This window comes from Aotus nancymaae, unplaced genomic scaffold, assembly GCF_030222135.1.
Source record: "Aotus nancymaae isolate 86718 unplaced genomic scaffold, 86718_ANA_hifiasm-v0.15.2.pri h1tg000020l, whole genome shotgun sequence".
NCBI lineage: Eukaryota > Metazoa > Chordata > Mammalia > Primates > Aotidae > Aotus > Aotus nancymaae.
This window is the reverse complement of record NW_026988432.1, coordinates 69,051,839-69,079,826: the sequence shown is the minus strand read 5'-3', so window position 1 is coordinate 69,079,826 and position 27,988 is coordinate 69,051,839. Positions and strand designations below refer to the sequence as shown.

The window sequence follows — 27,988 nt, the reverse complement described above, 5'->3', positions numbered from 1 at the left end:
TCAAATGATGAATGTCTAATTAACTATAAGGACAATGTATTTAATGAATGTATTTAACAAATACCTCTTTATAGTTCTTAATACATACCAGACACTGTTTTACAAATATTAATCCATTTAATATTCATAACAAACCTATGGGGAATGATTATTATTGTAATTTTCCCATTGTGTGTGTATATATAAACACACACACACACAACTTCAACTGTGTTTAAGGAACATGTTTTGTTTCACAGGGAGAATCCCAAGAAACACAATACTAATTTTTTCCAGAGACAGGATTGATTTTTTTGTGTCAGCAATACAAGGATGGTGGTTAGGCTTTTAAGGGACTATGAAAGAAGAGTTATTTGGTTGGATTACATTTTACTAAACTATCATTTTCCACACAGACTGGAAATCAGTAGATACAGAAAGACATCCTGACTTAACCCTCACATGTAACGGTTTAATGATAATACAAAAAAATCACATACATTTGTTTCTACAGAAAATTACAGGAGGAACGTGGAACTGACAGTCTTTGATTACTTCCTGGTTACAAGGGTGGGCAGCCCTCAGGCATATTATCTCACTAATTCCTATCACAATGCTCTGCAGCAGGTAAAGGAGTCCCATTTTCAAGACGAGGGCCCCCAAATTAATTAAGAAACATTACCCAATGTCTCTCAACAATGAAAAGCAAACTGGGTCTGTGAAGTATATACTAAATAGAAACTGAAATCTCTCACGTCTTCAAAAGTGAAAGCTACTGACTACTTTAGGCATGTTTATTTTAAGCATCAAGGATAAAGTTATTTTGGAGTTTCTCAAATAAATACTTTTAAAACCCATCATTTTTCTGAAGCAAAAACTAAATATTTGCCAACGCCACATTAAGAACCATGGCTACTTACACCATTAAGCCTCACTTAGTTCCTAAGCAGAGCTTGATATTCAATAAAATGTGGATGGATTGAGGCAGTGGGAGTGCAGTGGGTATATGAAGATTGATGGTGACCTTTCTGGAAAATAATTTCCCCATACATCTAATAGCCAGTGGCCACATCTGAAGCTTAGTGTACTAGTCCATTCTCACACTGCTAACAACAACATACCCAAGACTGGGCAATTTATAAAAGAAAGAGGTTTAATGGGCTTACAGTTCCACATGGCTGGGGAGGCCTCACAATCATGACAGAAGGCAAGGAGGAGCAAGTCACATCTTACATGGATGGCAGCAGGCAAAGAGAGAGCTTGTGTGGGGAAACTCCCATTTTTAAAACCATCAGATCCGTGAGACTCATTCACTATCACCAGAACAGTGCAGGAAAGACCTGCCCCCATAGTTCAATTACCGCCCATGAGGGATGAGATTTGGGTGGGGCCATAGCCAAATCTAATTACTTAGAGTTCAAGAAAATCAAGTTTTACATTATTCAGATATGCAAGGAGATAAAATACAATGGTTTTAGGAAATGGAGAGAGAAAACACGCTCCAAGGAAGAGTTCCTGAGAGGCCAATGTATGGTGAGCTGTGTTAAATTCTGAGAGTACCAAAGCCAAAGAAGCTGATCATGGCCCTCAAGAGTTAGGTCCTAGTGGGTCAGACATACACGTGAAGGGATTATTATGGCCCAGTGCAGCTGATGTTATGAAGCAAGTTTGCATAGAATAATTGCCTACAAGATAATTCTTCTTCTTCACAGAAGGAACATGGAAGGTTCTGGAAGGAGGTGCATGCATAGGTTTAAGGGACAAGTAGGAGCCAGTGAGAGCAGTGAGCAGGATATTTCTGGCAAAGGAAACAATACCAGGGATGGAATCACTTTATGTGCACAGGGGAATTTGGAGATAAAGCTAGAACTGTTAGAAATGGGGAAGTGATTTTAAATAATAAAAACACTTGATGACTTCAGCAATAAAAATCAGTATCAACTGACATGCTCTCTCCTGCTTAATACATCCCCCCACTCTGAGCTAGGCACTATCTTCAACCCTATTTTATAAATTAGGAAACAGAGGCACAGAGAGAAAGTTCTGCTAGGTGCTCTGCCTAGAAAGTAGCAGGGCCAAGCAAGGTTCAGTCCCCAGCCGTGGACTCCAGGGAATGAGCTGCTGAGCATTAGCAGAATCCTCTTAGTGTTGTATGATTAAATCAGTGAACCCCATGTGATGCTGGCTGGCCAGATGACGGCAGCTGGGGCAGGTGTCTGCAGGTGAGCTGCACTCCTAGGTATGGACCCTTTAGAATGAGTCACTGAGTCTGGCTAACTTTGGGGAATTCTAGGTGCCCACAGAGAATAAGGCATCTTCTCTGTAAAAACTGAAAGGAAGATCCTGGAGATGCTCTCAGTGGGCAAAAGGAGAGAAATCTGCTCCATAACATTTAATCCAGGCTTAGAGTCTGGAAGGTGCAGTGGGGAAGTCTTAGGTCCCTGGGCTGGATAAATATGCTGTGCAAAGGTCCATGGGCTCAATCAGAAGCCACAGTTGCTTTTGCACTCAGTGTAGGTGTCATGGCTGAGTGGGACACCTCATTGTCCTAGGATCCCCGTCCTCACCACACCCACATAGGCCCCAAGTGATACCAAGGTCCAAATGGACTCAGGGTTCAAGTATTTAAGTTCTGTTGAATTTCCACTTATTTGTTGAAAGTCAGTTTCTCTTGGGGCTCCTAATTCTACTTTTCAGATAAGCACAAATGAACTCTGAATGCGACCTGTAGACTAAGACTTCATCATTGAGTCTTTTCAAAATGAAACCAACAGTGGTTTAACATGTATCATTTTTCAACTTCACAAATTAAACAGCACTAGAGATCAACTGCTGCCAGTACCATCTTCTAACAAAAAAGTGAAGGGAAAGTGGTAGCTTGGGTTGGGTTTATTTGCATTCCTTAGCATTATAATAATGTGCTTTACATTTGTTTTTCTCCACACACTGGACTAATTTCAGATGAAGGTTTTGCCAACTGGTTTCCATTAAACACAAGTTAGTCTTTCTGTGCTGTTTCTGTTTATTAAACTTCAGATCACCCTAATGCAAGACAGGCACACTCTAGCAATCTTGCTGGGCTGCAAAAGTACGTTCATGTCAATAACCTAGATTACGTAGCCGCTTGCAAAGCAGGCCCGCGGCAGACCTAACAGAAGAGCTGACCGCACTCCTTCATTTCCTAGAAGACCCTGCTGGCTTCTCTAAACTAGAAGAAAAAGATATACAGCATTGAGGCATTTATTTCTCCTTACATATAGTTGATATTTTATGACTATTATAAAAAGATTATAATAACAAATGGTATTGCAGCTTGAATGTTTGTTTTTTAACTTTAGAGTAAACTCATAATGCTAGAGTTTGAGGCTTCGCTGTTTCTGTTTTTTACTTTGTTTTAATACTGACAGAAGCAAGAGGTTTTCCTTCACTAAACAATTCATTTTTTAATTATCATGATGTATTGAAGTAGAAGATAAAAAAGGATAACAGGGAAAATCATTGTATATTTATTTAAGGGAGAATGCTATTTTCATAGAGAATGGGCTGAGAATCTTTCCCGTTCCTTCCCAGCCTTCATTTTGAAACCTCACATTATAAGGTGAAAAAAGCAGCGGAACAACAAATTGAACTCAAGCAAACAAGTCCGACCCTTGCAGTGACTCTTGCGAATGATCTAGAGATAGTTCATGAGTTGGAATGAAAGCCAGTCAAGGATTAGAAGAGACGACTTAAAGAATTATTCAAAGTTGCATGCTCATTTCCATGCTGAACATACGCTAAATGCTCATTAGTAAGATCTAGGAAAAAATACATAGGTTCCAAGTGTTTACATTATGATGAAGGAAATCCATTTCAGCCGTAGGCATCCATTTCAGCCACCTGCCATTCCCACCACTCATGTATTTCAGAACTTTGACCTGAATTATCCAGATAACACAAGATAAAAAGCAAGCAAACAAAAAGCCCTTTTTTTGTCAAGAACTGTCTTTAGAAGAATTCACCCCAGGATTCCTTTTTTTTTTTTTCCAAGACCGAGTTTTGCTCTGTCGCCTAAGCTGCAGTGCAGTGGCGTGATCTTGGCTCACTGCAACCTCTGCAACATCCACCTCTTGGATTCAAGCGAATCTCCTGCTTCAGCCCCCCGAATAGCTGGGATTACATGTGTGCACCACCACATCCAGCTAATTTTGTATTTTTAGGAGAGATAGGGTTTCACCATGTTGACCAGTCTGGTCTTGAACTCCTGGTATTATCCACCTGCCTTGGTCTCCCAAAGTGCTGGGATTACAGGTATGAGCCACTGCTCCCAGCCCCTATCCCCACCCGGAATTTCTTTAGGTATCTTCTTCACAAGGACACAGGCCGTGATACTCTGCCAAACTATTAAAATTGACTTTTAACTAAAATCATCAATGAGTAGAGAAAAATCACAAGTTTATCACATACAGGTGTGTTTTAAAGCCTCTCAAAAGCCACACAGTTCCAGTAATGAAGCAGGAATTGGGCCCTCCTGCCCTGGCCCCTGTGCTTACTCAGGGCACCATCTGCAGTGTTAATGCAGGATGCCTGCAGGACAGAAGCCACCCAAGGATCCCATATTCATCAGCCGGGCCAGCCCTACAGGTAGGAAATGCGTGAGGATTTGCACACATTGAACTGGGGCAATCCGAACCTCAGCCCCATAACATTAATTCTCCCATTCTTGCTTGCCGTCTTGCAAAATTTAAGGTGTTTGCTGTCTACAGAAATTCCCTATGAAAATACAAAACCTTTGGAAGAAACTACACTTTGCATTAGCTGAGGCCAATTTTGTGTACTTCACCATTTTTCTTCGGGAGACCTGCCAGAATAACAGCTGTCATAGGGTTCTATTCTTTTAAACAGACTGTTTTGAATGGTGCATTACTAATCTTATATTTAGTTATGTGGATGCACTGTGAAGTTTTATTCTGTTGGATCAACTTCTCAGTGCGGTCACTGATTTTGTTGTTGTTGTTATAATAGACTACAGCACTTCAGATTTGGGAAGAATAATCTCAGTTTCAGATCCAGTCTCTTAACCTCCCCATAGGCACACACATGCTCATCACATAATAAGTCCTACATTTTGTTTTGGAAAATATGCTCATGCCACACCTGTGTGAACAAATGGAAGGGAATCACTGATTCTCACCCTCCCCTGGATAAAAGTAATGCAAAAACTCCACCACATGTATAGATGAAACTGGAAAGAAGCATATGATGTTTTGGGACCATCAGATGAAAAGAAGGGATCACTCTAGAGAAAAATGAAACCCCAGCCCTGTGCCACACATAGGCATGGGATTTCAGTTTACAACATCTGCGTGGGGAGGGCATGGCAAACCGGTAAGTTAGTTAACATTATGTTGGCCTAGGACCTGGACACCTGTGCATCCTCCAGCAGAAACAAGCACCCCAGAGCCCTGCAGAGGCTTTTTCATAGCTGGGAGGACATGGGGTTGCAACTTGCTCATCGTAAGTTTTGTTTGGATTTAGAAGTAATGTGGGCACTCATTGCAGCATTATTCATGAGAACAAAAATGTGAAATAATCTATGTGGTTAAAACTCAGGTTGACTAAGTTATAGTGTAGCTACATAATCACTTTACACTTTATGAAAATTACATTTAAGAACATTTTATAAGATAGGAAAATGCACACCTTATGTGAATAAAGCAAATTATAAAATAGTATGTGCAGTATGATTCAAAATTTGTTTTTAAAAAGTACCTATAGACATAAGAAAGGTACTGAAAAAATTTGGCCAAAAAGAAATAGTATTTATTTCTGGGCATAAGAATTACAATTTTAAGTGTTTCTTTCTTTTTATTTTATTTTTCCAAATCACCAAAAAACATGTGTTTAGTATAACAGTGTGACAAAAAAAATCAATTCAATGTTTCTAAAAATAAGGTTAATTCTTACCAGAGAGCACATTTGAAGCCTACGAGAAGATAAAAATTGTTGGGCTCTTTTAAGGGCAGCTTTATCTATCCAGGAAGTGAGATATAAGGGCTGGAGACTCTGTGGTTATGAAATTTGTGATAAACACGCACACATGGTGATTTTCGTTCTTTGGTTCTTTGTTTTTTTCTTTGTATGTTTGTTTCCTTCTTTCTCTTTCTCTCTTTCTTTCTCTCTCTCTTTCCCTCCCTGCGTTCCTCCCTCCCTCCCTCCCTCTTTCTTTCTCTTTCTCTCTCTGTCTCTTTCTTTCTTTCTTTTTGCCAGTCTGCAGTCTGTTTTCTTCCAACTAAGAGTATGGGGTTAACAACAATACACTGAAATTATGCCTTAGAATAAAGCTATAGTTTAAAGGTGCGAATTTCCACACTTTAAAGGAATAAGATGTAATGTCCCGTTATTGCCAAGTTAATGGGGAGGAAATCTACAAGAAAGTTTACACATTGCATTTTCTAGCTCCCATTTTCTATTCCCTGATAAGCAACTTAACTTCCAATGACTTTTACTCTATGAGATTATAATAACAGATCCTTTAAATTGTTAAAGGGTTGATGTACCAAGATATCTGTAATAAATTATAATTTTAGGTTTATGACAATTCAAATAAGGAGCAAATATGATGTTATTACACTATTAAAGCTGTTATTCATCTGTACTGTAAGATGACAAATGACGGCCCCTGGGCCAGGTGTGGTTCAGGGCCTGTTTTGGTACCATTTATGAGCTAATAATGATTTTTTCATTTTTAAATGGTTGGGGAAAAATCAAAAGAAAAATAATATTTCATGAAATGTAAAAAGGAATATGAAAATTTCAGTGTTTGTAGTTTTACTGGAACACAACCACTATACGTAATGCCCAGCTGATTTCACATTATAATGACTTCTTGAAAGAATTGTGACAAAGAGCATATGGTTCTCAAAGCCTTAAATATTTACTGAGCTTTACAGAGAAAGTTTGCTTGATCCAGCCTTTTCGAGGTAGCTCTGAAGATTCTTTGCATTTTCTACCCTCAGCCGCTAGATGGCATAAAATATCCTTAAGCTAGTAAGAAGAATAAACCAAAAACCAAAAAACTTCTGCCCTACAGAGGATACTTACATTTTCAATTAAGTCATCCTCTAAAAGGCGGTTATTTCAGCAGTATAAAATTTTTTTCTATATGTGTTCAATAAACCAAAAATTAAGTGTTTAAAACAAACTACGAAAACATTAATTTAGTCTCGAAATAATGTCCGCACAGAAATTTAGCATTTATTCACTTCTGCCTAAAGTAAATATTATGTGAATATGCACTATTAAAGAGTCTCCCCAGATTTACTGTGTCTGTACAAAGTTTTTCTCTTATTAGACTGAACTGCTTTTCTCCCATTTCCAGGCTAATACAATCAGCTGAGCCAACTGGATTTAGAATGAGGTAGATGGTGTGTGTGCGGGGGTATGGATGTGTGTATCCGGCATCAACTTTTACTTACTTTAACTGAATTTAAGTGGTCTTAGGATTTGACTGAATAGCGCTCTCTCTCTCTCTCTCTCTCTCTCTCTCTCTCTCTCTCTCTTTCTGTTAGCACTGTATAGATACAGTCAGCCACAACTAGTTTTACCACGGCCAATTTACACATCAATCAATCAAAGCAAGGCCACTGGGCCCTCCCACACATTCTGTCTTTATAATTTACCATCACATCAAAACCACATTATGATCTCTCAAAAGAAGGATGCAAACTTGTATTGCTGTTATGGTAATATTATTCAAGTTCTTTTAAATTTCAGGTTCCTCATTTCTCAACAAGAAAACAAGAAGCACTATGTTACCACTCAGAGGCACAGCAGAGAGAAATCTGGCACTGTCTTCACCTAACACACATCCTTTTCTACTGTTACAGTGGGTAGGTGGTCAGGCATGAGTAGGGCAGGAGAGGGCTCCTCTACCCACCAACCAGGAATGTCAGGAGACCACCAGGTGATGGTCAGGAGATTGTTACACTGTTTCTCTAAAATAATAATTGGTTGCAGCTGGGGCCAGGGAAAGGCGGTCTCCCAATATATAGAAAAAACAAAACAAAACAAAATATGTTGAACGGCTTCTCGATAAGGAGTTGGGTGAGTGGGCTCAAGGGTTGCGTGAGTGGACTCAAGCATGTGCACGAAGAGGTAAAACGGCAGTTTAACTGGCATATGACCTTGTAGGAGCATTTGACTTGTAAGGGAAGAATGCTTCAAGTAAGCATGCACGCAACTCCAGTAGACACACTGTACATGCAACCCTTCTCAAGGGCTGGCAGGCCACTGTGCATGGAGACAGCTCACTCCCAGGAAAGAATCAGGGGAAAAGGGATGCAAGACCCCGGAAGCATGCCAATGTATAAAACCCCAGTCAAAGGTCAAACCATGCCCTTGATCTCTCAAGTCGCCTGCTTAGCCCTCTTTCAAGTGTATTTCACTTCCTTTCCTTCCTGCTCTAAAGCTTTTTAATAAATTTTCATTCATTCCTACTAGAAAACTTGCCTCAGTCTCTCCTGCCTTATGCACCTCAGTAGAATTCTTTTTTCTAAGGAAGCAAAAATTGAGGTTGAAGCAGACCCATGTGGATTTGCTGCCAGTAACATACTTCGGTGCTGCATGATGCAGATATGTTCCATTGAACATATCTCAGATATGTTACCATTGAAATGCTAACACTACCATTTCTGTCCCCTTGCTTTTTCTGGACTGTCAATTATGAACCTTTCCCTATATAAAGAAAAGTTCAAATAGGATAATGGATAACCCAATATGGATCACCTAGTTTAAATAATTTTATTTGTCTTTTCTCTGTTAAGTATTCCTATGTGTATATCTGTTAATTATTCATATGTATATATCTGTGTATGTCTGTATCTATCAATCTATTCTGTTTGTTGTTAAACCACTTTTAAGTTGCAAACATACAGCAGTCATTTCTAAATTAATTCACCGAATATCTCCTAAAATAATGGTATTTCTCTGTCTACCCACAAAACCATCATACACCTAAGAAATCAGCAATAATTCTATATTATCAGTTAATATCCAATGAACATTGAAATTTCCCTGATTTAACCCCAAAATATATTTTAAAAATTTGTTGTTGAACCAAGATCTGATCGACAGCTGGGCTTCACACGTTTATGTATCTCCTGTTCTCTCAGCTAGACAGTTACTGCCTCCACTCTTTATGCAGACCTCTTTTTCATGCTAATTTTTTAAAAGACCCATTCATTTGCCTTGCAGAATCCACATGTTGAATTTTTTTACTGTTTTTCTTGTGGAGCTATTTAAATTGTCCTAGCCTTTATATTTTGTGTAAATGGAAGTTTAGGTCAAAAGCCTTAACAATATCATGTTGTATATCTCATCTATTGCATTACAATGAGAGGTGTGAAATGTTGAGCCATCTCATTTTTGATAATGTTGATTTCAGTAAATTCCTCAAGGTATTGACCACACTTTTGTAAAGATGTTATTTTTTTCTTTGCAATTAGCAAGCATCAACAAGGGTAGACTTTGTCATTATGCAACCACCACAACCTCTAGAGTAATTATTTCAGGTGTGGCCATAATAGAACATTTCATTAAGGATTGATAAATAGTAATTCTCTAATTCTATTATATATTTGCCTATCATTATTTAACATCATCCTGTACAGAGGAGTTTTCTCTCATTCACTGAGAATGACTTATTTAACAGTAAAAGTAAATGCTGGATTCTTTACCTTTAATTCTCATTTTCATAGTAAGGATTTGGTGTAATAGTCATCTCAAAACTGAAGCAAAGTATTCGATGTTTCTCTCTCCCTTTCTCTCTCACATCAGGGACCTACATATTTTCATTTTTATTTCTTTATTTATTTGTTTTGAGACAAGGTCTCACTCTGTCACCCAGGCTGGAGTGCAGTGGTGTGATCATGGCTCACTGCAGCCTTGACCTCCCAGGCTCAGGTGATCCTTTCACCTCAGCCTCCTGAGTAGCTGGGACAACAGGTGTGTACCCTCATGCTCAGCTAATTTTTTTGTAGATGTGGGGTTTCACTATGTTGCCCAGGCTGGGACTTTTATTTTTAAGTTTTTATAGTTAGTTATTGTTTCTGATGCTCAATTGGTTCTTGGATATTGGGCCCATGAGATGCCTTTCTAGCTGGATACTGTGGCACATCCTTACTGTTCTTTATTGCAAAATGTTCTTCCTGGATCTTCTTCCCCAGCTGAGACTCTATGTCTGTTTTGTATCTGCCCATGACAGCTCCCTATCCTCCTACATCCCAGCAACATCTCCATCTGAGGAGACCTCTGTCTTCCTTCCAGACTGTGTCATCCAATACAATGAAAGTGCTAGACTGCCTCACCCACCCCCACAAAATCTTTACTTAACACAGCAATTGCCTGCCATCAAGAATACTCCCTGTAAATTCACAATGCCAGACCAAGATCCCAAATGCGTAGGGGGAACAACTTTTCTTTGAAATGCCCTAAGAATTTCTCTTACCTTGCATAGTAGTCATTGGGTGGAACTGCTTCTTGAAAGAACTGGAACTGGTATAAATAAAGTCCAATCAAATGTCCAGCAGTGAAAATAGCCAGCAGAACACAGAGACAGCTGAATAGCAATGGGTCAAACGTCCGGCACCAGGACCACCAGGTGCACAGACCCAAAAATACAAAAAAATACACAGATGATGTCAAAGATGGCAACATCATACCTAAGGAAAAGAAACATAATCACAGAAAGTCAGCTCGAACTGGAAATTCACTTATCATTCAGTGAATGTGACTACTGGAAATTATGTGACTTTCCTTCATGTGTTTTAGGTATTTAAAAATAGTCATTTTTAATAATCATATTTCATTTATGTAATAAAAATTAATGCTATGTTTATTGTGAAAAAGTCACATAAGAAGTGATAATTTTGTGAACACAAGGATATACCAGATGATTAAAAAATTCTACCTGTGGTGTTTGAACTAAGTAAATATCTATTTTTCTTACCAGTAGCATTTGCACATTTACTTGCCTGTTTCCATCTTTCTACTTCTCCCAAATTTTCAAGAATTCATGTACCTGTGTGTCTATTCCAACCTTTCCTGACACTATTTTGTTTATAATAATTTACTCCTTTTTTTTTTTTTTTAGTTAACTAGTACATCCTGGCCAGTTAAACTCTCAGCATGCACTGCTAATTTTTATTTTATTTTATTTTTTGTACAGATAGGATTTCACCTTGTTGCTTTGGACTCCTGGGCTCATGTGATCCTCCCTCCTTGGCCTTCCAAAGGGCTGGGATTACAGGCATGAGCCACTGCTCCTGGCCAATAACTCCTTTAAAAGTGTTTTAAAGAAATCATAAATAAAGCCATCATCTTAAGACAAAAGGAGTCTGTTTTATTGGGCATTTTGAAATGACTCCTCATTAAAATGTTGTGGTTTATTTCTTGAGAAATTCTACTGTCTTTTCCCCCATTTTTTCCCCTATTAAAAAACAGCTAAGTTGCTGCATTTTTGCAGTTTGCTTGAGTCTAATATGCCCCTCGTAGCTCTGGAGCAGTGGTAAGCAGTGGAATGGGAGGAGGGAAAAGATCAAGATAACATTATTATGGAATAAGTGGTCCAAGGCCAAAATTTAAAGGAAGTGAGCGTCTGTGTTAGAAGATTACAATCTAACTTAGGAAAAAAAATAGTCTATCCTGGAGAGTTATATTAAGGTGACTGTGGACTCATGTAAGCAGACAGGCCTCCAGAGCCCACAATATGGCTTGTGATGTGTACACACACATTGTTAAGTGTAGCAGGTCACCATTCCAAAGCTCTAAGGAAGAGGATTGTTGTTATTCTAATCTAAACCTAGAAAATGGATTTGCTTAGCATATATAGAAAAGATTATTTTGCAGAGGTTAACAGAAACCATCTAAAAACATCAAAACTAGAACTGAACAGGAAAAATTATTTTGTGTGGTTTGTACATGTGGCCAGTTTTACAAGAGCTACAGTTATTATTTTCGTGTTGCGGTATAGATTGTTTCCTTCATTTTCTCTTCAACCATTTCTCACATTCACCAAAGCACTGCTTGTGCCTTTCATGATGTGCAGCCAGCGTGGGAGACACTCACCCGAGGAGCCCAGTAAGATGGTAACAACGACTTTCCCAGCAGTGGTGATCATGTTGCCAATGAACTCCTTGAGCTTGGAGGCCACAAAGGCAAGCCTGCGGAACATTTTTAACTTTGTGCTTTCTTCCAACTCGCCTTCAACACCATCTCCTCCATCTAAATCCTCTTCATAGATCAGTGCCTCTTCTGAATCAATTTTTTCCCCTTCAGCCTAAATAAATGACAAACAAGAAACACTTGAGTCCAGGACTCTGCCTATCCAGCCAGCAGATTATAGAGCTTCTGATTCATGGGTCAATGAAGTGAATTTCACAGATCGGGAGAAAAAGGCAGACGACCAGTTCATTCCCCTTAGGTCTCTAATGATCTCTATATAAGCCCAAGAAACTTTGATCTTTCTTGAAGAAGTAAACATAAACAGGAAACATAGCAATTATAGGGTCCCTAATAACATGTCATGTTCCCTATTTGTGCTTATTTTTTTTTTTATAGGCAAAGAAGAATCTGTATGAAACATCTATTAACAAGTTTAGTTTAGATCAATCTGGGTTTTGGGCTTCAAATTTACAGAGTTGGCCACCAAGGAGATAGGAGGTTTGATAAAATTCTCATGGCTTTGACTGAAAGGGTGGGGCCGAACAGTGCTTAGGAAATTCTGTTTCTTTCTGAAGTTTATCTTTGTTCGCTATTTCCATATTTCCTGACCGTGGAAGGATGAGCGGTCTTGGGCTACTTGGCTAAATATAGAGCTGCTTCCTATCTTATCCTTTCAGAGACACTGGTTTAAGCCTGGGCAGCTCAGCACCTCAGTGCTATCAGCAGGGATTTAGGGAGTAAACACATGCACCAGCACATATGCATATTTCCACATATTATTTTAAACTGTGTATGCTAAGGCATTTTTGCTTGTTTTGCATTTAAAAAATAAAAAATAAATGGGGAAAATTTTGGCTGATTAGAATATTTCCATAGAAGTATTAGGGCTTAAAAAAAAACACAAATAATAAATAAAACCATCACCTTAAGTCAAAAGGAGTCTGTTTGAGAGTCATGAAACTTTGTGTGTATTTTTCCCTAGGCCAACAGACTTCATATCTTTAGTCTCTCACAGAGCTAAGAAACTATTGTTAAGCCCAGTTCAAGCATCTATTTAAGACTTAAAGAGAAGGGTCTGGCCTCTCCATTTTCCCATTTTTAATGATTCTTTTTTGAAATATTTAGTTCAGATATTTACATAATACTCACTGATGGTGTCTGACTCCTCACTACGACCAAGTTCACAGGAGGAAGGCAGGCACCGGAGAGCCAGTGCCAAGTTCGAGTCAAGCATGGAGTGGCCTTCAGGACTCAGAGGCCTTCTGTGTGTCTAGGAGGGTGCACACAGTAGGTGACTGGAGTTGACTGTTGTTGAGCCAAGGCTACAGGAGGCACCTAGCCAGCTCTCCACCCACCTACACACACACACACACACACACACACACACACACACACACACACACACACGGGTTTAATCCTGGGACACTTCAAGTTGACTTCTACTGAATTTCATCATGACATATTTTTTTTTTCCTGAAGAAAAAGGAGTATCTCATGCTCAATCAATAAGATTTATCTATCCCTATAAGGCCTAGTGTGTCCTAGCATCTATAGGAAGAGATATAGCAATAAACACGTAAACAAGTAAAATATTAACCAGCTAAATATTTCACAGTAATAAATGCCATTCAGAGAAGTCGAATAGTATCATGTGATAGTGATAAACTGTGTGGTTGTTTCTGATTCAGAGGTCAAGGAAAGCCTCTCTGAGTAGGTGACATTTAAGTTAAGATCTGAATGACACAAAGTTACCAGCCCTGTGAAAGTCCTGGAAAAGAGCATTCCAGGTGGAGGAAAGAGCTGGTCCAAGGCTTTGTGGTGTGTGCAGAAAGACAGTAAGTGTCCCCAGGCCCGTGGTTACTTCCACTTCCCTAGAGAACAATTCCCACCTAATTCTCAGAGGATCACCTTGCTTTCTACTGCTCCCAGAGAGGAGCTGCCAACTCCAGTCAGTACATCAGACCACCTACCTGCAGCCAGCCTGCCATGCATACACTCTGCCTTTCTCTTGTAACAGGATGAGCTGCATGTGCTCCAGCCATGGTGACTGCATCCCATCTGCTCAGGACACCAGGGAGAGAACAGCCCAGCCATCCTGGGTTCTCTCCCACATCACAATGTGCTTGCTTTCTCCTGGATCACCCCGTTAACAGGCAAGGGCACCTTGCTGTCTCACCTTAGAGAAGCATACCCTTTCAACCCACACTTGTATCTTAAGGTGAAACTCTCCAGAAGAGTGCACTAGACTCACCACTCCATTTATAGTAAAAATGCTCCCATACCTAATTTCTCTTGAACCTACTCGAATCAGACTTTGATCTCCAACCACTCTGTCTAATGAGGGGAACACATAATTTGCTTTGCCACATAATTCTAGTTGCTGCCTGGGGTGGAGTAGAGGGAGGCAGCAGCAGGGAGGTAATGTCTGTGCTGGAGGAGAGGGGAGGGAGTGGTGGGGCTAAAGTGAAGATCCTGTCTTTGAAGTCTATTTTGGAGGTCAGATTAGTAGGACCAGCTAGAAAGTTTAAAGTGGGAAGGAGGGATAGAGGAGAATCAGAGGCGGCTCCTCTATTTTTGTTTTTATTGTCATTACAGGGACAGCCAGGAGGGAGGCAGGTTGGAGACTGAGAGTCCACATTTCTGTTTTGAAAATTCAGTTCTGAGACTCCATTCAGGCATTCCTTTTGGAGATGTCCGGTAGGCAGCTAGTACAGGAGTCTGGAGTATTGGAGAGGGACGGGAGCTGAAGAGGGCTCTTTGAAATGTGCCAGCATAAGACGGTTTTAAGGTCAGTGGCCTAACGAGGTTACCTGGAGAGAATACAGAGATGGCCCTCCTCCAGGTGCTAATGCCCTGAGACCACTCTGCCTTTCCAGGCTTATGTCATCTCCTTGCCTGTCAGCATTCCTTGCAAGAAATGACTAGCAGAACCCAGAATCCACAGGCTATCTTTGCCTCTTTGCTGTGGGACAGGCTACCTCCCCCTACCCCCCTACATCCCTGGGATGCCTTCTCCAGCTCCTGAGGCCTGGATCCCAGGGCAGCTCTTCCATTCAGCTTACTCCATCTCCCCACAAAGATATCCACCCACCAGAGCTATCCCAAGGACACCCACACCATCATCAACACACAAACAACCTGCTCATCAGGCATCTGTTGCTTCTTTCCCCATTACAACAGGTGAGCAACATATTAAAAATCTCCCTCTAGGAAGGAAGTTTGGCCAAAACCTTTAGTCACTGCACTTGAAAAAGAAGCAAAAGAAAGAACACAGCCAGGGCTGCCTGAGTTAGAGTCAGAAACACACCTGTGACTTTCATAATAAATGTGTTCTTATTCAATTATAGAATTGCTACGGATGTAGATTAAATCAAATAGAAATCTCTGGGCCAGGTGCGGTGGCTCACGCCTGTAATCCCAGCACTTTGGGAGGCTGAGGCGGGTAGATCATGAGGTCAAGAGATTGAGACCATCCTGGTCAACATGGTGAAACCCCGTCTCTACTAAAAATACAAAAAATTAGCTGGGCATGGTGGTGCGTGCCTGTAATCCCAGCTACTCAGGAGGCTGAGGCAGGAGAATTGCCTGAACCCAGGAGGCGGAGGTTGCGGTGAGCTGAGATCGCGCCATTGCACTCCAGCCTGGGTAACAAGAGCGAAACTCCATCTCAAACAAACAAACAAACAAACAAACAAACAAATAAATAAGAAATTAAAAAAAAAAAAAGAAATCTCTGATCAAGATGCCTTTGTGAGGTTATACAAATGCATTTCCCTGACCTGTCTTAGGCAAGACTGGGACTTTGTGATTTTTATAAACATACCACTGTACTTTAGGTTTTTCAGCATTTTTATTCAGAAATTCCTGGGGCTGTCAGTTGGAAATACTTTTTAAATTTGCCAAGCTGAGAGCCAAGAGCGAGACGGGTTAGACTCTGTGAGCCCCTACTGTCCTGGTAGGTCAGGGCCAGAACTGCCATTAGTCACATCAGGCTGGCTTATTAACAGGCAGGCTTCTTTCCCCCAAGTGATTCGTCTGCTGAAGTATAAACACTGACGCTCTGAAAGAGCATGGACTCACATGTTTACTAATAGGCAGTCTTGCTTGCTGGAGCTGTAAGCTGTCCCTGCATTTGAACAAAACTTCAATCTGGCCTTGATGCTAAGGAGGAGGGGAAGCTATAAATAAAGATTTAACTCCCTTGGTTCCCGAGCCATCTTAGAACCTGATGACAAAATAAACTCTTTACAGTTTAAAAAGTCAAATAAATGATTACACAGATTATTGACCATGTCAAAATCTAAAACTTATTTAAAGACATTTAAGTCCTTTATCTTGCCTTTTTAAAAATTCCTGATTTCAACAGGAAATCCTGTTATTTGCAACAACATGCATGAATCTAAAGAAGAGTATGCTAATTGAAATAACCCAGGCACAGGAAGACTGTTAAACAAGGCATGATCTCACTTATATGTGGAATCTAAAGAAGTTGCACTGATAGCAGTAGGGAGTAAATAGGTAGCTACCAGAGGCTGGGGAAGGAGGCTGGTGACCTGGAAAGGGGAGATGCTGATCAAGGGGGTACAAAATTTCACTTAGACATGAAGAATGATTTGGGGAGATCTATTGTACTGCATGGTAACTGTAGTTATTAATGTGTATTTCAAAATAGTTGGCTGGGCTTGGTGGCTCATGCCTGTAATCACAGCACTTTGGGAAGCTGAGGCAGGAGGATCACCTGAGGTCAGGAGTTTGAGACCAGCCTGGCCAACATGGTGAAACCACGTCTGTACTAAAAATACAAAAATTAGCTGGGCGTGGTGGTGCATGTCTGTGATCCCAGCTACTCAGGAGGCTGAGAGAGGAGAATCTCTGGAATCTAGGAGACAGAGGTTGCAGTGAGCAGAGATGACACCACTGCACTCCAGCCGAGGCGACAGAATGAGACTCCATCTCAAAAAAAATGTAAAAATGAAATAAAATAATAAAAAATAAAATAGTCAAAAGAGAGGATTTTAAATGTCCTCAACACAAATAAATAAGTATTTGAGATGATAAATATACTAATTAACCTGATTTCCTCTTTCCACAATGTATATATGTATCAAAACACCACATTGTACCCCATAAATATATACTATATATATTGTTATTTATCAATTAAAAATAAAATAAAAATAGTTGAATACTAGAAACATAAAATACATGGATAAAAGTTACTGATTTCAACATTTGATAACATGTATTAGTGTAGCATCTCTCATTTCACATACGGAAGCTCTAGGTGTTATGAAATCAACTTTATACAAAGCCAGTCTATTCTCTGTTAGGGCCCTGAATAAAGGCCTAAACACAAAGCTTTCATTCCACAATGAGATGAGATCTAAACCTTTGCATTTCTGCATCTCATCCCATAACCCCCTCTCACGCTAAAGCAGCACTGGTTCCATTAAGGCATGACAACCACCATGATTTCCACTCAATTTTGGGCAAAAAAGACATAATAAATCACTTTTGATAGGACTCAAACATCCATGTTTCATTACTCCCAAGCACCGTAAAAATCCAACTGGGTTGAAATAAATACTAAGAATAACCTTTAAGAGGGCAGATGACCAGGCTCAGACTCAAACTTACTAAATCAGAAATTATTAAAATGAATTCCAGGAATCTGTATGATTAAAGTACTCTCTGGGGTGATCTGAAGCAGCCCCTCTAGAATCCATGCCTTGGCTGACATTGGAAACCACTGATCAATGAAATCTCCATAGGGATTCAGCTGAATAGGCACAATTTGAAAATATTTTGTTTGAATCATATCCTAGCAGACTCCCTTATTGAGAAAATAGATTGAAATAATTTATCTCTGGAACTTCCTTTAGGTTTTAGTCAAGCTTTGGACCTCAGAGCAGAGCTTTTCATGCAGCTGAATCCATTTTTTCTCTTCTTCATGGTTAAAACTAAGCTTCTAAAAACATGTCTATGAGAGTGTATCAAAGTCATGTATAATGAGCCAAAAGATCTGGGAGACAAAAGGAGCATTTTTCTAAAGTGTCACCAGTTGTTTATTCATTGTTTATTATTAAAAGTTAACAATTTATCTTAACATAATGGGTTTATCTCAACAGAAGAGCCAGAGGAAGGAAAAAACAAGTGTTGTGACTCACTGCAGAAGTTATTCCCAGGATTCCCTTGTGAAAGGAAGAAGTAAGAGAAATAAAGATAAATGTGTTTGAATGCTATTGTATACCTTATGCAAGCCTAACATTATAGCATTTAATGGATAGAGCAAATACTTTATTCTGTTGCTAGATTTGTTTTGAGAAGATTATTTTTTCAAACTCATAAAATCAGCTTAAGCAGTCCCTATTTCATTTGGAAAAGTGAGTATATAGGTATTGCTTTCAGCTACCACCAACAAAACAATTAAAGTTTAATAAAGGTCAGGGAAGGACAAACTGAATCAACTGACCGTGGCCAATTAGACCAATGCCTAAAGGATCTGTGGAACTTTGAAAAAAAGTAGTCCAATTCCTACCACACATACACCCCTACCCCTGGGATTCTGACTTCATAGGTCTAGGAACTATTCTGACCCTGCGCTTGAACTTTTAAAAACTTCCCAGGTAAATTCACCTACTTAGAATGGCAGTAGTCTTTAAGAATCATCTGAACATTATTTGAAAGGGAAATGAACAATGGAGACTAGCCAAATACAATTGACTGTTTATTTTAAAGGCTTTCTTCTTTAAGATATTTTTGCAAAAATCACTTAATGGAACACTATCGAAACAAATCAGCAGGGACACACACACATGCACACCCCTATGTCATCTAATCAGTTCACCATTAGTTCCAGAGATTACTGCTCACCCTGAACCACCTATTTTCTCTTGTAGGAACCAGCTAAGTGTAGCTGTTCTAAATGATTCAGCCTGGTACTTACTCTAGAAATAATTTATACATTGATGACAAAAGCAGCATTTTAAGTCCTTCTTGGTGCTCAAAAATTTCCAGAAAGATTCATAACCCATGTAACTATTTGTGATAGACTAAGATGCAAATGAAACTCATATCTTTGCTATGAAGGTGTCAAAATATTGAGCAGAGATGGTACTGTTTCAGAATCAACAGCATTCCTTCCTTTCTCGTCCATCTATTCCTCCCTCCACTCAGCACTTTTTTAACCAAGGCTAGGCTCTGCTTCAAGCACAGTGCTAGGTCCAGGGCAGAATAACAAATGAAAATCCACATGGGACCCCAGTGGTTTTCTGGGGGACCCCAGTAATTACCCAGGGAAGATATAACAACTTATAAATTTAGAATATAAGATCCTATGGACATTGAGAGAAAAAAGGGATTATATCTGACAGGGATTTGGAATGACCTAGTCTAGTTATTCCCGAGGCAAATGTGATTTTCTTTTAAAAGAAGGATAAATGTCTTGGCAAGCAAAGCAAGAAAACAAAAACAATAATTCTTGTTAAGAACAGAAAACCAAACAGCACATGTTCTCACTCATAAGTGGGTGTTGAACAATGAGAACACATGGACACAGGGAGGGGAACATCACACACTGGGGAGTGATGGTATCCTTCCCCAATCCCCTAACACCCTGCTAGGGGGATAGCATTAGGAGAAATATCTAATATAAGTGATGGGGAAATGGATGCAGCAAACCACCATGGCATGTGTATACCTATATAACAATCCTGTATGACCTGCATATGTACCCCAGAACTTAAAGTATAATTTTAAAAAATCAACTCACTATAAATTAATAATAATAATAATTCTTGTTAAATATTAGTTTTTGTTTATCCTGGAACATAGTAGGCCCTCAGTAAAGACATATTGAATAAATAAACATGCCTATAGATTAAAAAAAAAATCCTTCTCTGAAGCCCTAGCAAAGAGAGAGAGGTTCACTTATATATAAGTGTGCCCTGACAAATCCCCAGAAGGGCAAGAGTAGGAATAAGAGCATCCATGCAAAAGTGAGCTACACAGCAGAACTCCAGAAAGACAAGAGGGAGAAGAGTATCTGTACAAGAGTGAACTGAACAGCAGAACCCCAGAGGGACAAGAGTGAGGAGAAGAACATCTATGCAAGAGTGAACTACATAGCAGAGCCCCAGAAGAACAAAAGTGAGAAGAAGAACATTCACGCAGAGTGAACTACACAGCAGAGCCCCAAAAGGACAAGAGTGGAGAGAAGAACATCTGTGCAAGAGTGAACTGCACAGTAGAGTCCTAGAAGGACAAGAGTAGAGAGAAGAGCATCTGCACAAGAGTGAATTGCATAGCAGAACACCAGAAGAACAAGAGTGGGGAGAAGACATCTGCATGACAATGAACTGCTTGGAAGAGACCCAGCAGGAAGAGAGCTTACCCCATGTAGACACAGACAGAAGGGCAGAGTGGCTAAGCACGGTGAGGGAGTAGGGAAAAAGCACAGGGTGAGGACATGAAGGTAGGATGTGGCCAAACCATGCAGAGCCATGAGCATCAAGATCAAGAGACTGAATTTTATTCTAAGTTAAGGTGAAACCAAAGAAGTGTTTTTATCTAGGGAAGTGGCATAATTTAATTTTAATTTTACAAGAATAATCCAGATGTGTGTGCAGTATCTATTGGATAGGGTAAGAAGAGAAGCTGGAAATGGGGAGATCCATTTAGAACATATTTCCAGGCCTAGCTGAGAGGCAATGGCTGCCACACTGTCTGAAATCAGTCCATTTTTCTCTTCTCAGTGCCACAATAGTCATTGTATTGTGGCACTGAGAAGAGAAAAGTGGACTGACTTCAGACATAATTTGAAGGCAGAAGTCAAAGGATTTGTTGGTGGTGACTGATAAAGGCCCCAAGAAATCACATCAGTGTTTCTGACTCAACCAGCTGGGTAGATGGAGCTTCTATTAAACTTGATGGGGAAGTCAGTGGGAAGAATGAGTAGAGGTAGGGGCAGGAACTGTATCTCCTGCTCCCAGACATATGACTAATATTTTCAAAACAATATGGGGAACTAATTTACATTAAGTTGGTGAAAATTCTATTTCAGGGATATTTACAAATTAAAGGTGGAAAGAAGGACAAAGAAGTGACTGGGATTCCTTGAGTGATGCAGGTTCTCTGGAGTTAGGACAGATGGCATGAGAGGTAGGACTCTGGTTCCTCTCATCTCAGCCCTGACTGCCTACTCTATCCCCAAGAAAGGAACACAGGAGCTCTGCAATTGCCTCACACAAGTTTTCCTTGTGGGTATTTGTGGTTATTTGCAATTCAAATGCATAAAATTTGCAATTCAAATGCATAAAATCACCTACCAAATGCTACAAAGATAGAACAACATATTCCAAGAAATTGTAAAAATATTAATCTAAAAAGATTGTTAAACATGAAAGGCTTTTTTGGAGCTTTGATTCTTTGAAAAAGGCAGAGAAGAGGTACAAGCTGTTAAAGGTTGCTAAATGAATTAAAAAATGGGTGAAATAAAAATGAAGATTAATCTATAATGATTTCATTTTAATAGTTTAAAGATGCTTTAGCTGATTTCCTCTTTAATAATTCTTTAAATCATTTTTATAATGAGTTGTATATTCAAATCCATGCTAGGCAATGTCCACTCAATGAACATATTGTCAATAATAATATCCCTGCCTTTCTATGCAATGAAGACGGGTCTGACTGACTGTCCCAAGGGCCTGTTCCACAGGTGTGTTGATATCAGAGGACAGGATAAGTGGGCATCCATGCTCTCATCTGGTGACCAGGGATGTGGCTGGAAGACTCTGGGGGAATAAAGTCAGTCATAGATTCAGAGTAAACAAGTCTGTGATAAATACTAAAACTTTCCAGAAGTCAATAAACAGGACCATGACTTCCTCCAATAAAAAATCCTCTCTTCTATTTAAACTAATGACATCTAAAACTGCTAGAATTAAAAGTTTTGCCCAAATTGTGAATGTGTTTCACCCCAAGAAGGCAGACCAAGTGTCCGGCATTTTGAGGTATGTATGACAGGAAGTTTTGCCCAGTTTCTGAAAATGACCTTAAGGGCCAACAAAGGGAGTCACCCACTTTACCACTAAGATTGGCAGTGACAGCCTTTAGGACAACCACAAAGAAGGCTTTTCATTCACCCTAAGTCATGAAGTGCAAGGTTTGCAAGGAATCTGGGCAGCCATTCAACATCTTACCATTCTGAATGGTTCCATGTTTCAAATGATCAAGTCTGACTTGAAGAAATAGGATCCAGGAAATTTAAAGCAGGAGACTTTGAACTAAATCTCAGGCTAAAACTGAGCAGATGTTGAAAGCCTAATTATAAGATGACAATAAAATGACAGATTTCTCTCACTCTTTGTCTCTTGCTTTTTAATATAACTGCAACTTGAACCACAGAGTTGAGACTTGAAACACAGCCCAATTGGTCATATCATGTGCTAGAATGTTCAGATGCTGTGATAGGTTAATGGATACTAGGAATTAGAAAGCAATGTGCAATCTTTGAGGTTCAGAATAAATTTCCAAATAACATTAGCAGAACTTAATTTTGCATCCCTGAATTTTTAGCAGATGGGGATGACTTACAATGGAATATTCTTTTTATCCTTCATATTTGACTTGTCAGACTGTTAAGAAGATGCCTCTTTACACAAGCTGTCATGACTGCAATTCATATTTGAATAACTATTTAATTTATCAGAAATTTGGTTTAATAATACATTAAAATACTGTTTTAAAAAATAAGGCCTCAAATCTCATGTAAGAGCTAGAAGGAGTTGTAAGCATAGGATTATACAAGATAATACCAGTTTTGTGAAATTATACATGGTTTTATTATGTAAATAACCGTTTTCTACTCAATTTAATCTTCATAATAAAACTCTTCTTATTTAAGATTTCAGATCAGGAATCTTTCTCCCAGTTATGATTGATTGGTAGATCTGCTTCTGAATTAAAGTGAACAAGACCACAGATGTGTCAGATGAGAAAGAACGTTTGATGGCATTTGAGAAGTGTTTCCTGTCTGAAGTCAGCTCTTGGTAAAATGCAGGAGCAAGGCACAGGCTCCCACTGCACTGCTGTCTCCACTTCCCCTGGGGATTTTATGGGGAATCCTTGGATTTATGAACACCTTTAAAACACCAAACTTGAGCCTTATCAAATCAGTGAAGATTACAGAAGACCTAAGAGTCTTTCCCAGGGCTTAGTTGCTGCTTTAAAACAACACTGCATTTGAAAAGGAATTCTCCCAGGCACCAGTGGATTAATCTTGCCATTTCTCCATTGAGATAAATGAAAGAAGAAATAATGCCAGAAAACACTGTTCTTCCAGTATCCTCAAAAACCAAACATTCTAGAGTGCAAACGCCAAGATTTATAAGCAGCAGGAAGTATGTTGCGGTGTCAAAAATAAAATAAATCCCCTGCTTATTTTGGCCAGGTGCTTATATTCCTTTCAGATTCAAGTCCAGATTGCCACATGGAAGCAATTTTTCCTTGTGAATTAATCTCAGAAGATTCACCCACCCCTCTGCTCTTCCTGGGCTACCTGATGGGCTGGAATGTGCCAAGAGAGTAAAAATCAGTATCTAAAATAGCCCCAAACAAATTTAACTGAGAAGGAAAACAATGCCGTAATTAAGACATTTAGTATTTTCAATGTTCCTAATAAATAATGTTTAGAGTATCTGTCCATCTTATTATCTTTAAATAATGTGATTAATAATACATAAGGCTTGCATATTCAAGCAAATTTCAAATGGAAGTGAAGTCATAAATCTGTCTCTGAAAATCAAAATCAGAAAGGAAATATGATTTTAGAATTAACCCATGTGACTGCATTGTGTTATATTCTTCATCAGCTGTATAGCACCTAATCATGGCCTCACAGTCATGGCTTTTTCTTGATCAATGTAGGCTTTCTTAGTCCTATGGTAAAGAGCATTTGTCCTTGGTCATATAAGTTCTTTTTATAAGAAGCTTTGTAACTCATCATGGTTATCTGTTATGAATGGCACAGAAGAGATTCTTTTACTGAGTGAGTTGGCCTCAAAATATCTTCCCATTTAAGTTTCCATAATTCTAAAGGGAAATGTCTTCCTATTTAAGTTTCTATAATTCTAAGAGGATCATTGGAATTTGGCATTGCTCTACTACCTCTCAAATTGGAGAAGGACAAAATGAGCAGAGCAAACAGAAATTTATTTAAGCAAGCAAAATGAGCAGGCACTGTGCTTTTTACTAGATATTTTATTTAGCATTCACAATAACTATGTGATATAGTATTAGTAACTGTCTTTTGCAGAAGAAGAAAGAGAATAAACAATTGTCTCAGCATCACACACTAGGCAGCCTCCATATCTGACTTCTAAGTCCACTTAATTTTTAATAATTATCCTTTCTCCTACTTCTATAGTTATTATCTATGAGGATAGATAATTTATAGTTTATAAAGCCTGGGTCAGAAACAAAAGCTTGAAATCTGGATGGAGGATTGATGGATGCAGCAAACCACCATGGCAAAATGTATACCTATGTAACAAACCTGCACTTTCTGCACATGTATCCCAGGACTTAAAGTAAACAACAGAAACAACAACAAAATCTTGCCTTTATAAATAATAAAACTAAAAAATCCCCAGCCTGAAGAACCAGAGTTACTGGTTTACTTTCACCAAACTTAGGCAAATTTTGGTAAGGATTATTTAAGTAAAGTCATTTTCAAACTATAAATGTAAAAAGCAGTCAAAATTTAAATCCTCCATCTTAAAATTGTAATGTCAACAAGAAGAGAAAGCACTCTTCCATTTTTAGAATATTAATGCATGCCTTCTGGTGTGAAGTCTTGAATGTAAGATGTAAGCAGTTAGTAGTGACTTTGATCTTAACTGTAATTACTTTTACACCAAGCATCATTTTAACATTTGCCTTAAAAATAGCAGAACATTGATATGCAAGGTGATTACTTACCTTTTACCCACAAGAATTTTAGACAATATCATTTCTATTTTTGGAGATGGAGTCTCACTCTGTCACCAAGGCTGGGGTGCAGTGGTGCAAGCTTGGCTCACTGCAACCTCCACGTCCTCAGTCCAAGCGATTCTCCTGCCTCAGGTTCCTAAGTGGCTAGAATTACAGGCACATGCCATCGTGCTCAGCTAATTATTTTATATTTTTAGTAGAGACAGGGTTTCACCATGTTGGCCAGGCTAGCCTCAAACTTCTGACCTCAGGTGATCTGCCCACCTTGGCCTCCCAAGATGCTTGGATTACAGGGGTGAGCCATCGTGCCTGCTAGGCAGTATCATTTCTAGTTTGCAAAGATTTATTGAATTATACCCTCTCTTTATTGTTTTTTAAATAAGCATACAAGGCAATTGTCTGCTTTTTTGTGAACCACATAAATCATTTTCTGTGAGAATTTTCCTCTCTCAATGCCTTAGTGGTTAACATTATCAATATAGGTAACTTCAATTAACTTCAGTTTTACAAGTTTAATATCTTGCCAAAGCTTATGATTGAAAACCTTTAGTACTTGCAAGTGTTTTGCATCAAATGTCCAAATCAAATATTTTTAGTCACTTTTTCCTTTGTAAATGTTACCTTTCCACTAATAAATCAATTACTTTTTAAATTGATGTCACCTAATCTCACCTAACAAAGTACAGTTATTAGAACATAACAGTGTCCTGAGGCAGGTCAGGGGGCAGTGTCAGAGCTGTCTGACATCTCCCATACTCAAGGATGAAAATATGACAAGCTTCCAATTCAGCAGTTACTCCTGAAACCTTTCCACCAGCTAGCAAACATACATTTCATTCATTATTTTTGCCTTTTTAAAATTCTCACACTTTTCCAAATATGTATGTTTTCCCCCTTGGAGTGCTTCAAAACAACTTTATCAAAGCATGCCAAGTTACCACCACTCCACTGAGCAGGACAAGATGCACAGACTGGAAACCTGCCCTGCAAGGAGGAATTTGTTTTTTCTCCTAAAACAACCAGATGTTACTTCTTTAAATATTCTGCAATAACTAAAATATCCAGACCAGTTGGACCATAACACTATACACGGTCAGTCTCTGAGATAATACCAGGTGATAGTTTGGGGTGGAGGGTCAAAGCCTGTCCCTTAACCTATGAACACCCCTGAGCCAGTCTCCTTATTGCTAAGGAGTGGACCAGAGTGTCTGCCCACTGGCACTGCATGAGAGTGTCATGCAAAGTGACTATTAACATTAAGTCAAGCACTGTGAATCATAACGTGCTCTGCATGCTCAGTTGTTATTATCATAGTTCTGCAACTTATTAAGGGTCAAGTTCCTCAGAAATCAAAGAAGGAAGAGATATGGAGTTGGATTTACCAATTCTTCATTTTCAAACTCCAGGTTACACTGTGCTGCTTCGTCTGTCACAGGTTTCTGAACAATGTTTCTACAGAGAAGCCAGATGGTCAGACTAGCAATGAACATCCCGATGTCAGGTACAAACACTCTGATCCCATTGCCAGCATCAGCTCCCTTTAAGCTATAAAGGAAAAAAAAAGGAAGGGGAGAAAATTTAGTTCTTGTATTTCTGTGGTTAAACTGCCTTATAGGATGTTTCGGTCTTCTTAATGATTTAAAATTAAAGATGCTCAACTTCTCCCTAGAAGGTACCAGAAAGCTTTTTATTGACCTCAGTGTCTTTTAAAACCTACACATTCAGGAAGATTCCAGTGTTCCCTGGAGTTTCAGAAATATTATAAAGAACTCTTGAACCAATTCTCACTCCTAAAACATGCTAATAGACTATGTTATTGTTAAATAAACCACATGTCCAGTAGAAATGCAGTTGTTTGCAATCTCGCTGAAGCAGTTAAAAAGTAGATACATACTAGCAACTAGAAGATAGTTAAAAACTAGATACATACTAGCAGCTAGAAGATATTTTACTTTTAAAAACTGGATGCAGGGCCGGGCATGGTAGCTCACGCCTGTAATCCCAGCACTTTGGGAGGCTGAGGCGGGTGGATCACGAGGTCAAGAAATCGAGACCATCCTGGTCAACATGGTGAAACCCCGTCTCTACTAAAAATACAAAAAAAAAATAAAAAAAAATAAAAAAATAGAAAACTGGGTGCAGTGGCTCACCCCTTTAATTTCAGCACTTTGGGAGGCTGAGGCGGGTGGATCACCTGAGGTCAGGAGTTTGAGACCAGCCTGATCAACATGGAGAAACCTCGTCTCTTTTAAAAATACAAAAATTAGCCGGGCTTGGTGGTACATGCCTGTAATCAGCTACTTTGGAGGCTGAGGCAGGAGAATCTCTTGAACCCAGGAGGTGGAAGTTGCAGTAAGCTGAGATTGCACCACTGCACTCCAGTCTGGGCAATAAAAGCGAAACTCCATCTCAAAAAAAAAGACATTTTACTTTTTATATAAGTCAGAGCTAGAAGGAAAATAGAGAAAATGTTAAAGCAATCCTGAAATCCAGGACCTCTTCATTATTTTGTATACTTGGTTGATTTTGTCTTCTGTATTATTCCAAGAAAGGTGGATCCAGTACACGTTTTCTTTTAATCCTAGAGAAGCAACACTGAACTTAGAAAATTTGAATTCAAGTCTAAGTTTGAAACTTAGTAGCTGCATCCTACTGCGGGCTTATCACAGTCACCTGTTCTGCTGTGCTGAAGAAGTAATACTATTTGCCTTCCTTATTTTATTCAAGTGACATGAGATACTAGGCCACGGTTTTAGAAGAAAATATAAATACATATGTATGAAATAATGCTTGTGAAAGTTCTTTGTAAAGAATGAAA

The 27,988-nt window shown here is 39.1% G+C and overlaps 1 protein-coding gene across 4 annotated transcripts in view; it reads right to left on the bottom strand.

Moving 5' to 3' along the window:
- Positions 1-27,988, bottom strand: part of PIEZO2 (piezo type mechanosensitive ion channel component 2) — a 450,041-nt gene that overhangs the window by 162,757 nt on the left and 259,296 nt on the right. For all 4 annotated transcript variants that reach the window (XM_064379448.1, XM_064379449.1, XM_064379450.1 and 1 more), the window contains exons 5-7: positions 26,553-26,715; positions 12,085-12,295; positions 10,466-10,679 (exon numbers count right to left, since the gene is read on the bottom strand). In XM_064379448.1, coding sequence (XP_064235518.1) covers positions 10,466-10,679; positions 12,085-12,295; positions 26,553-26,715 — 588 coding nt within the window. The remainder of the gene's footprint in view (positions 1-10,465; positions 10,680-12,084; positions 12,296-26,552; positions 26,716-27,988) is intronic.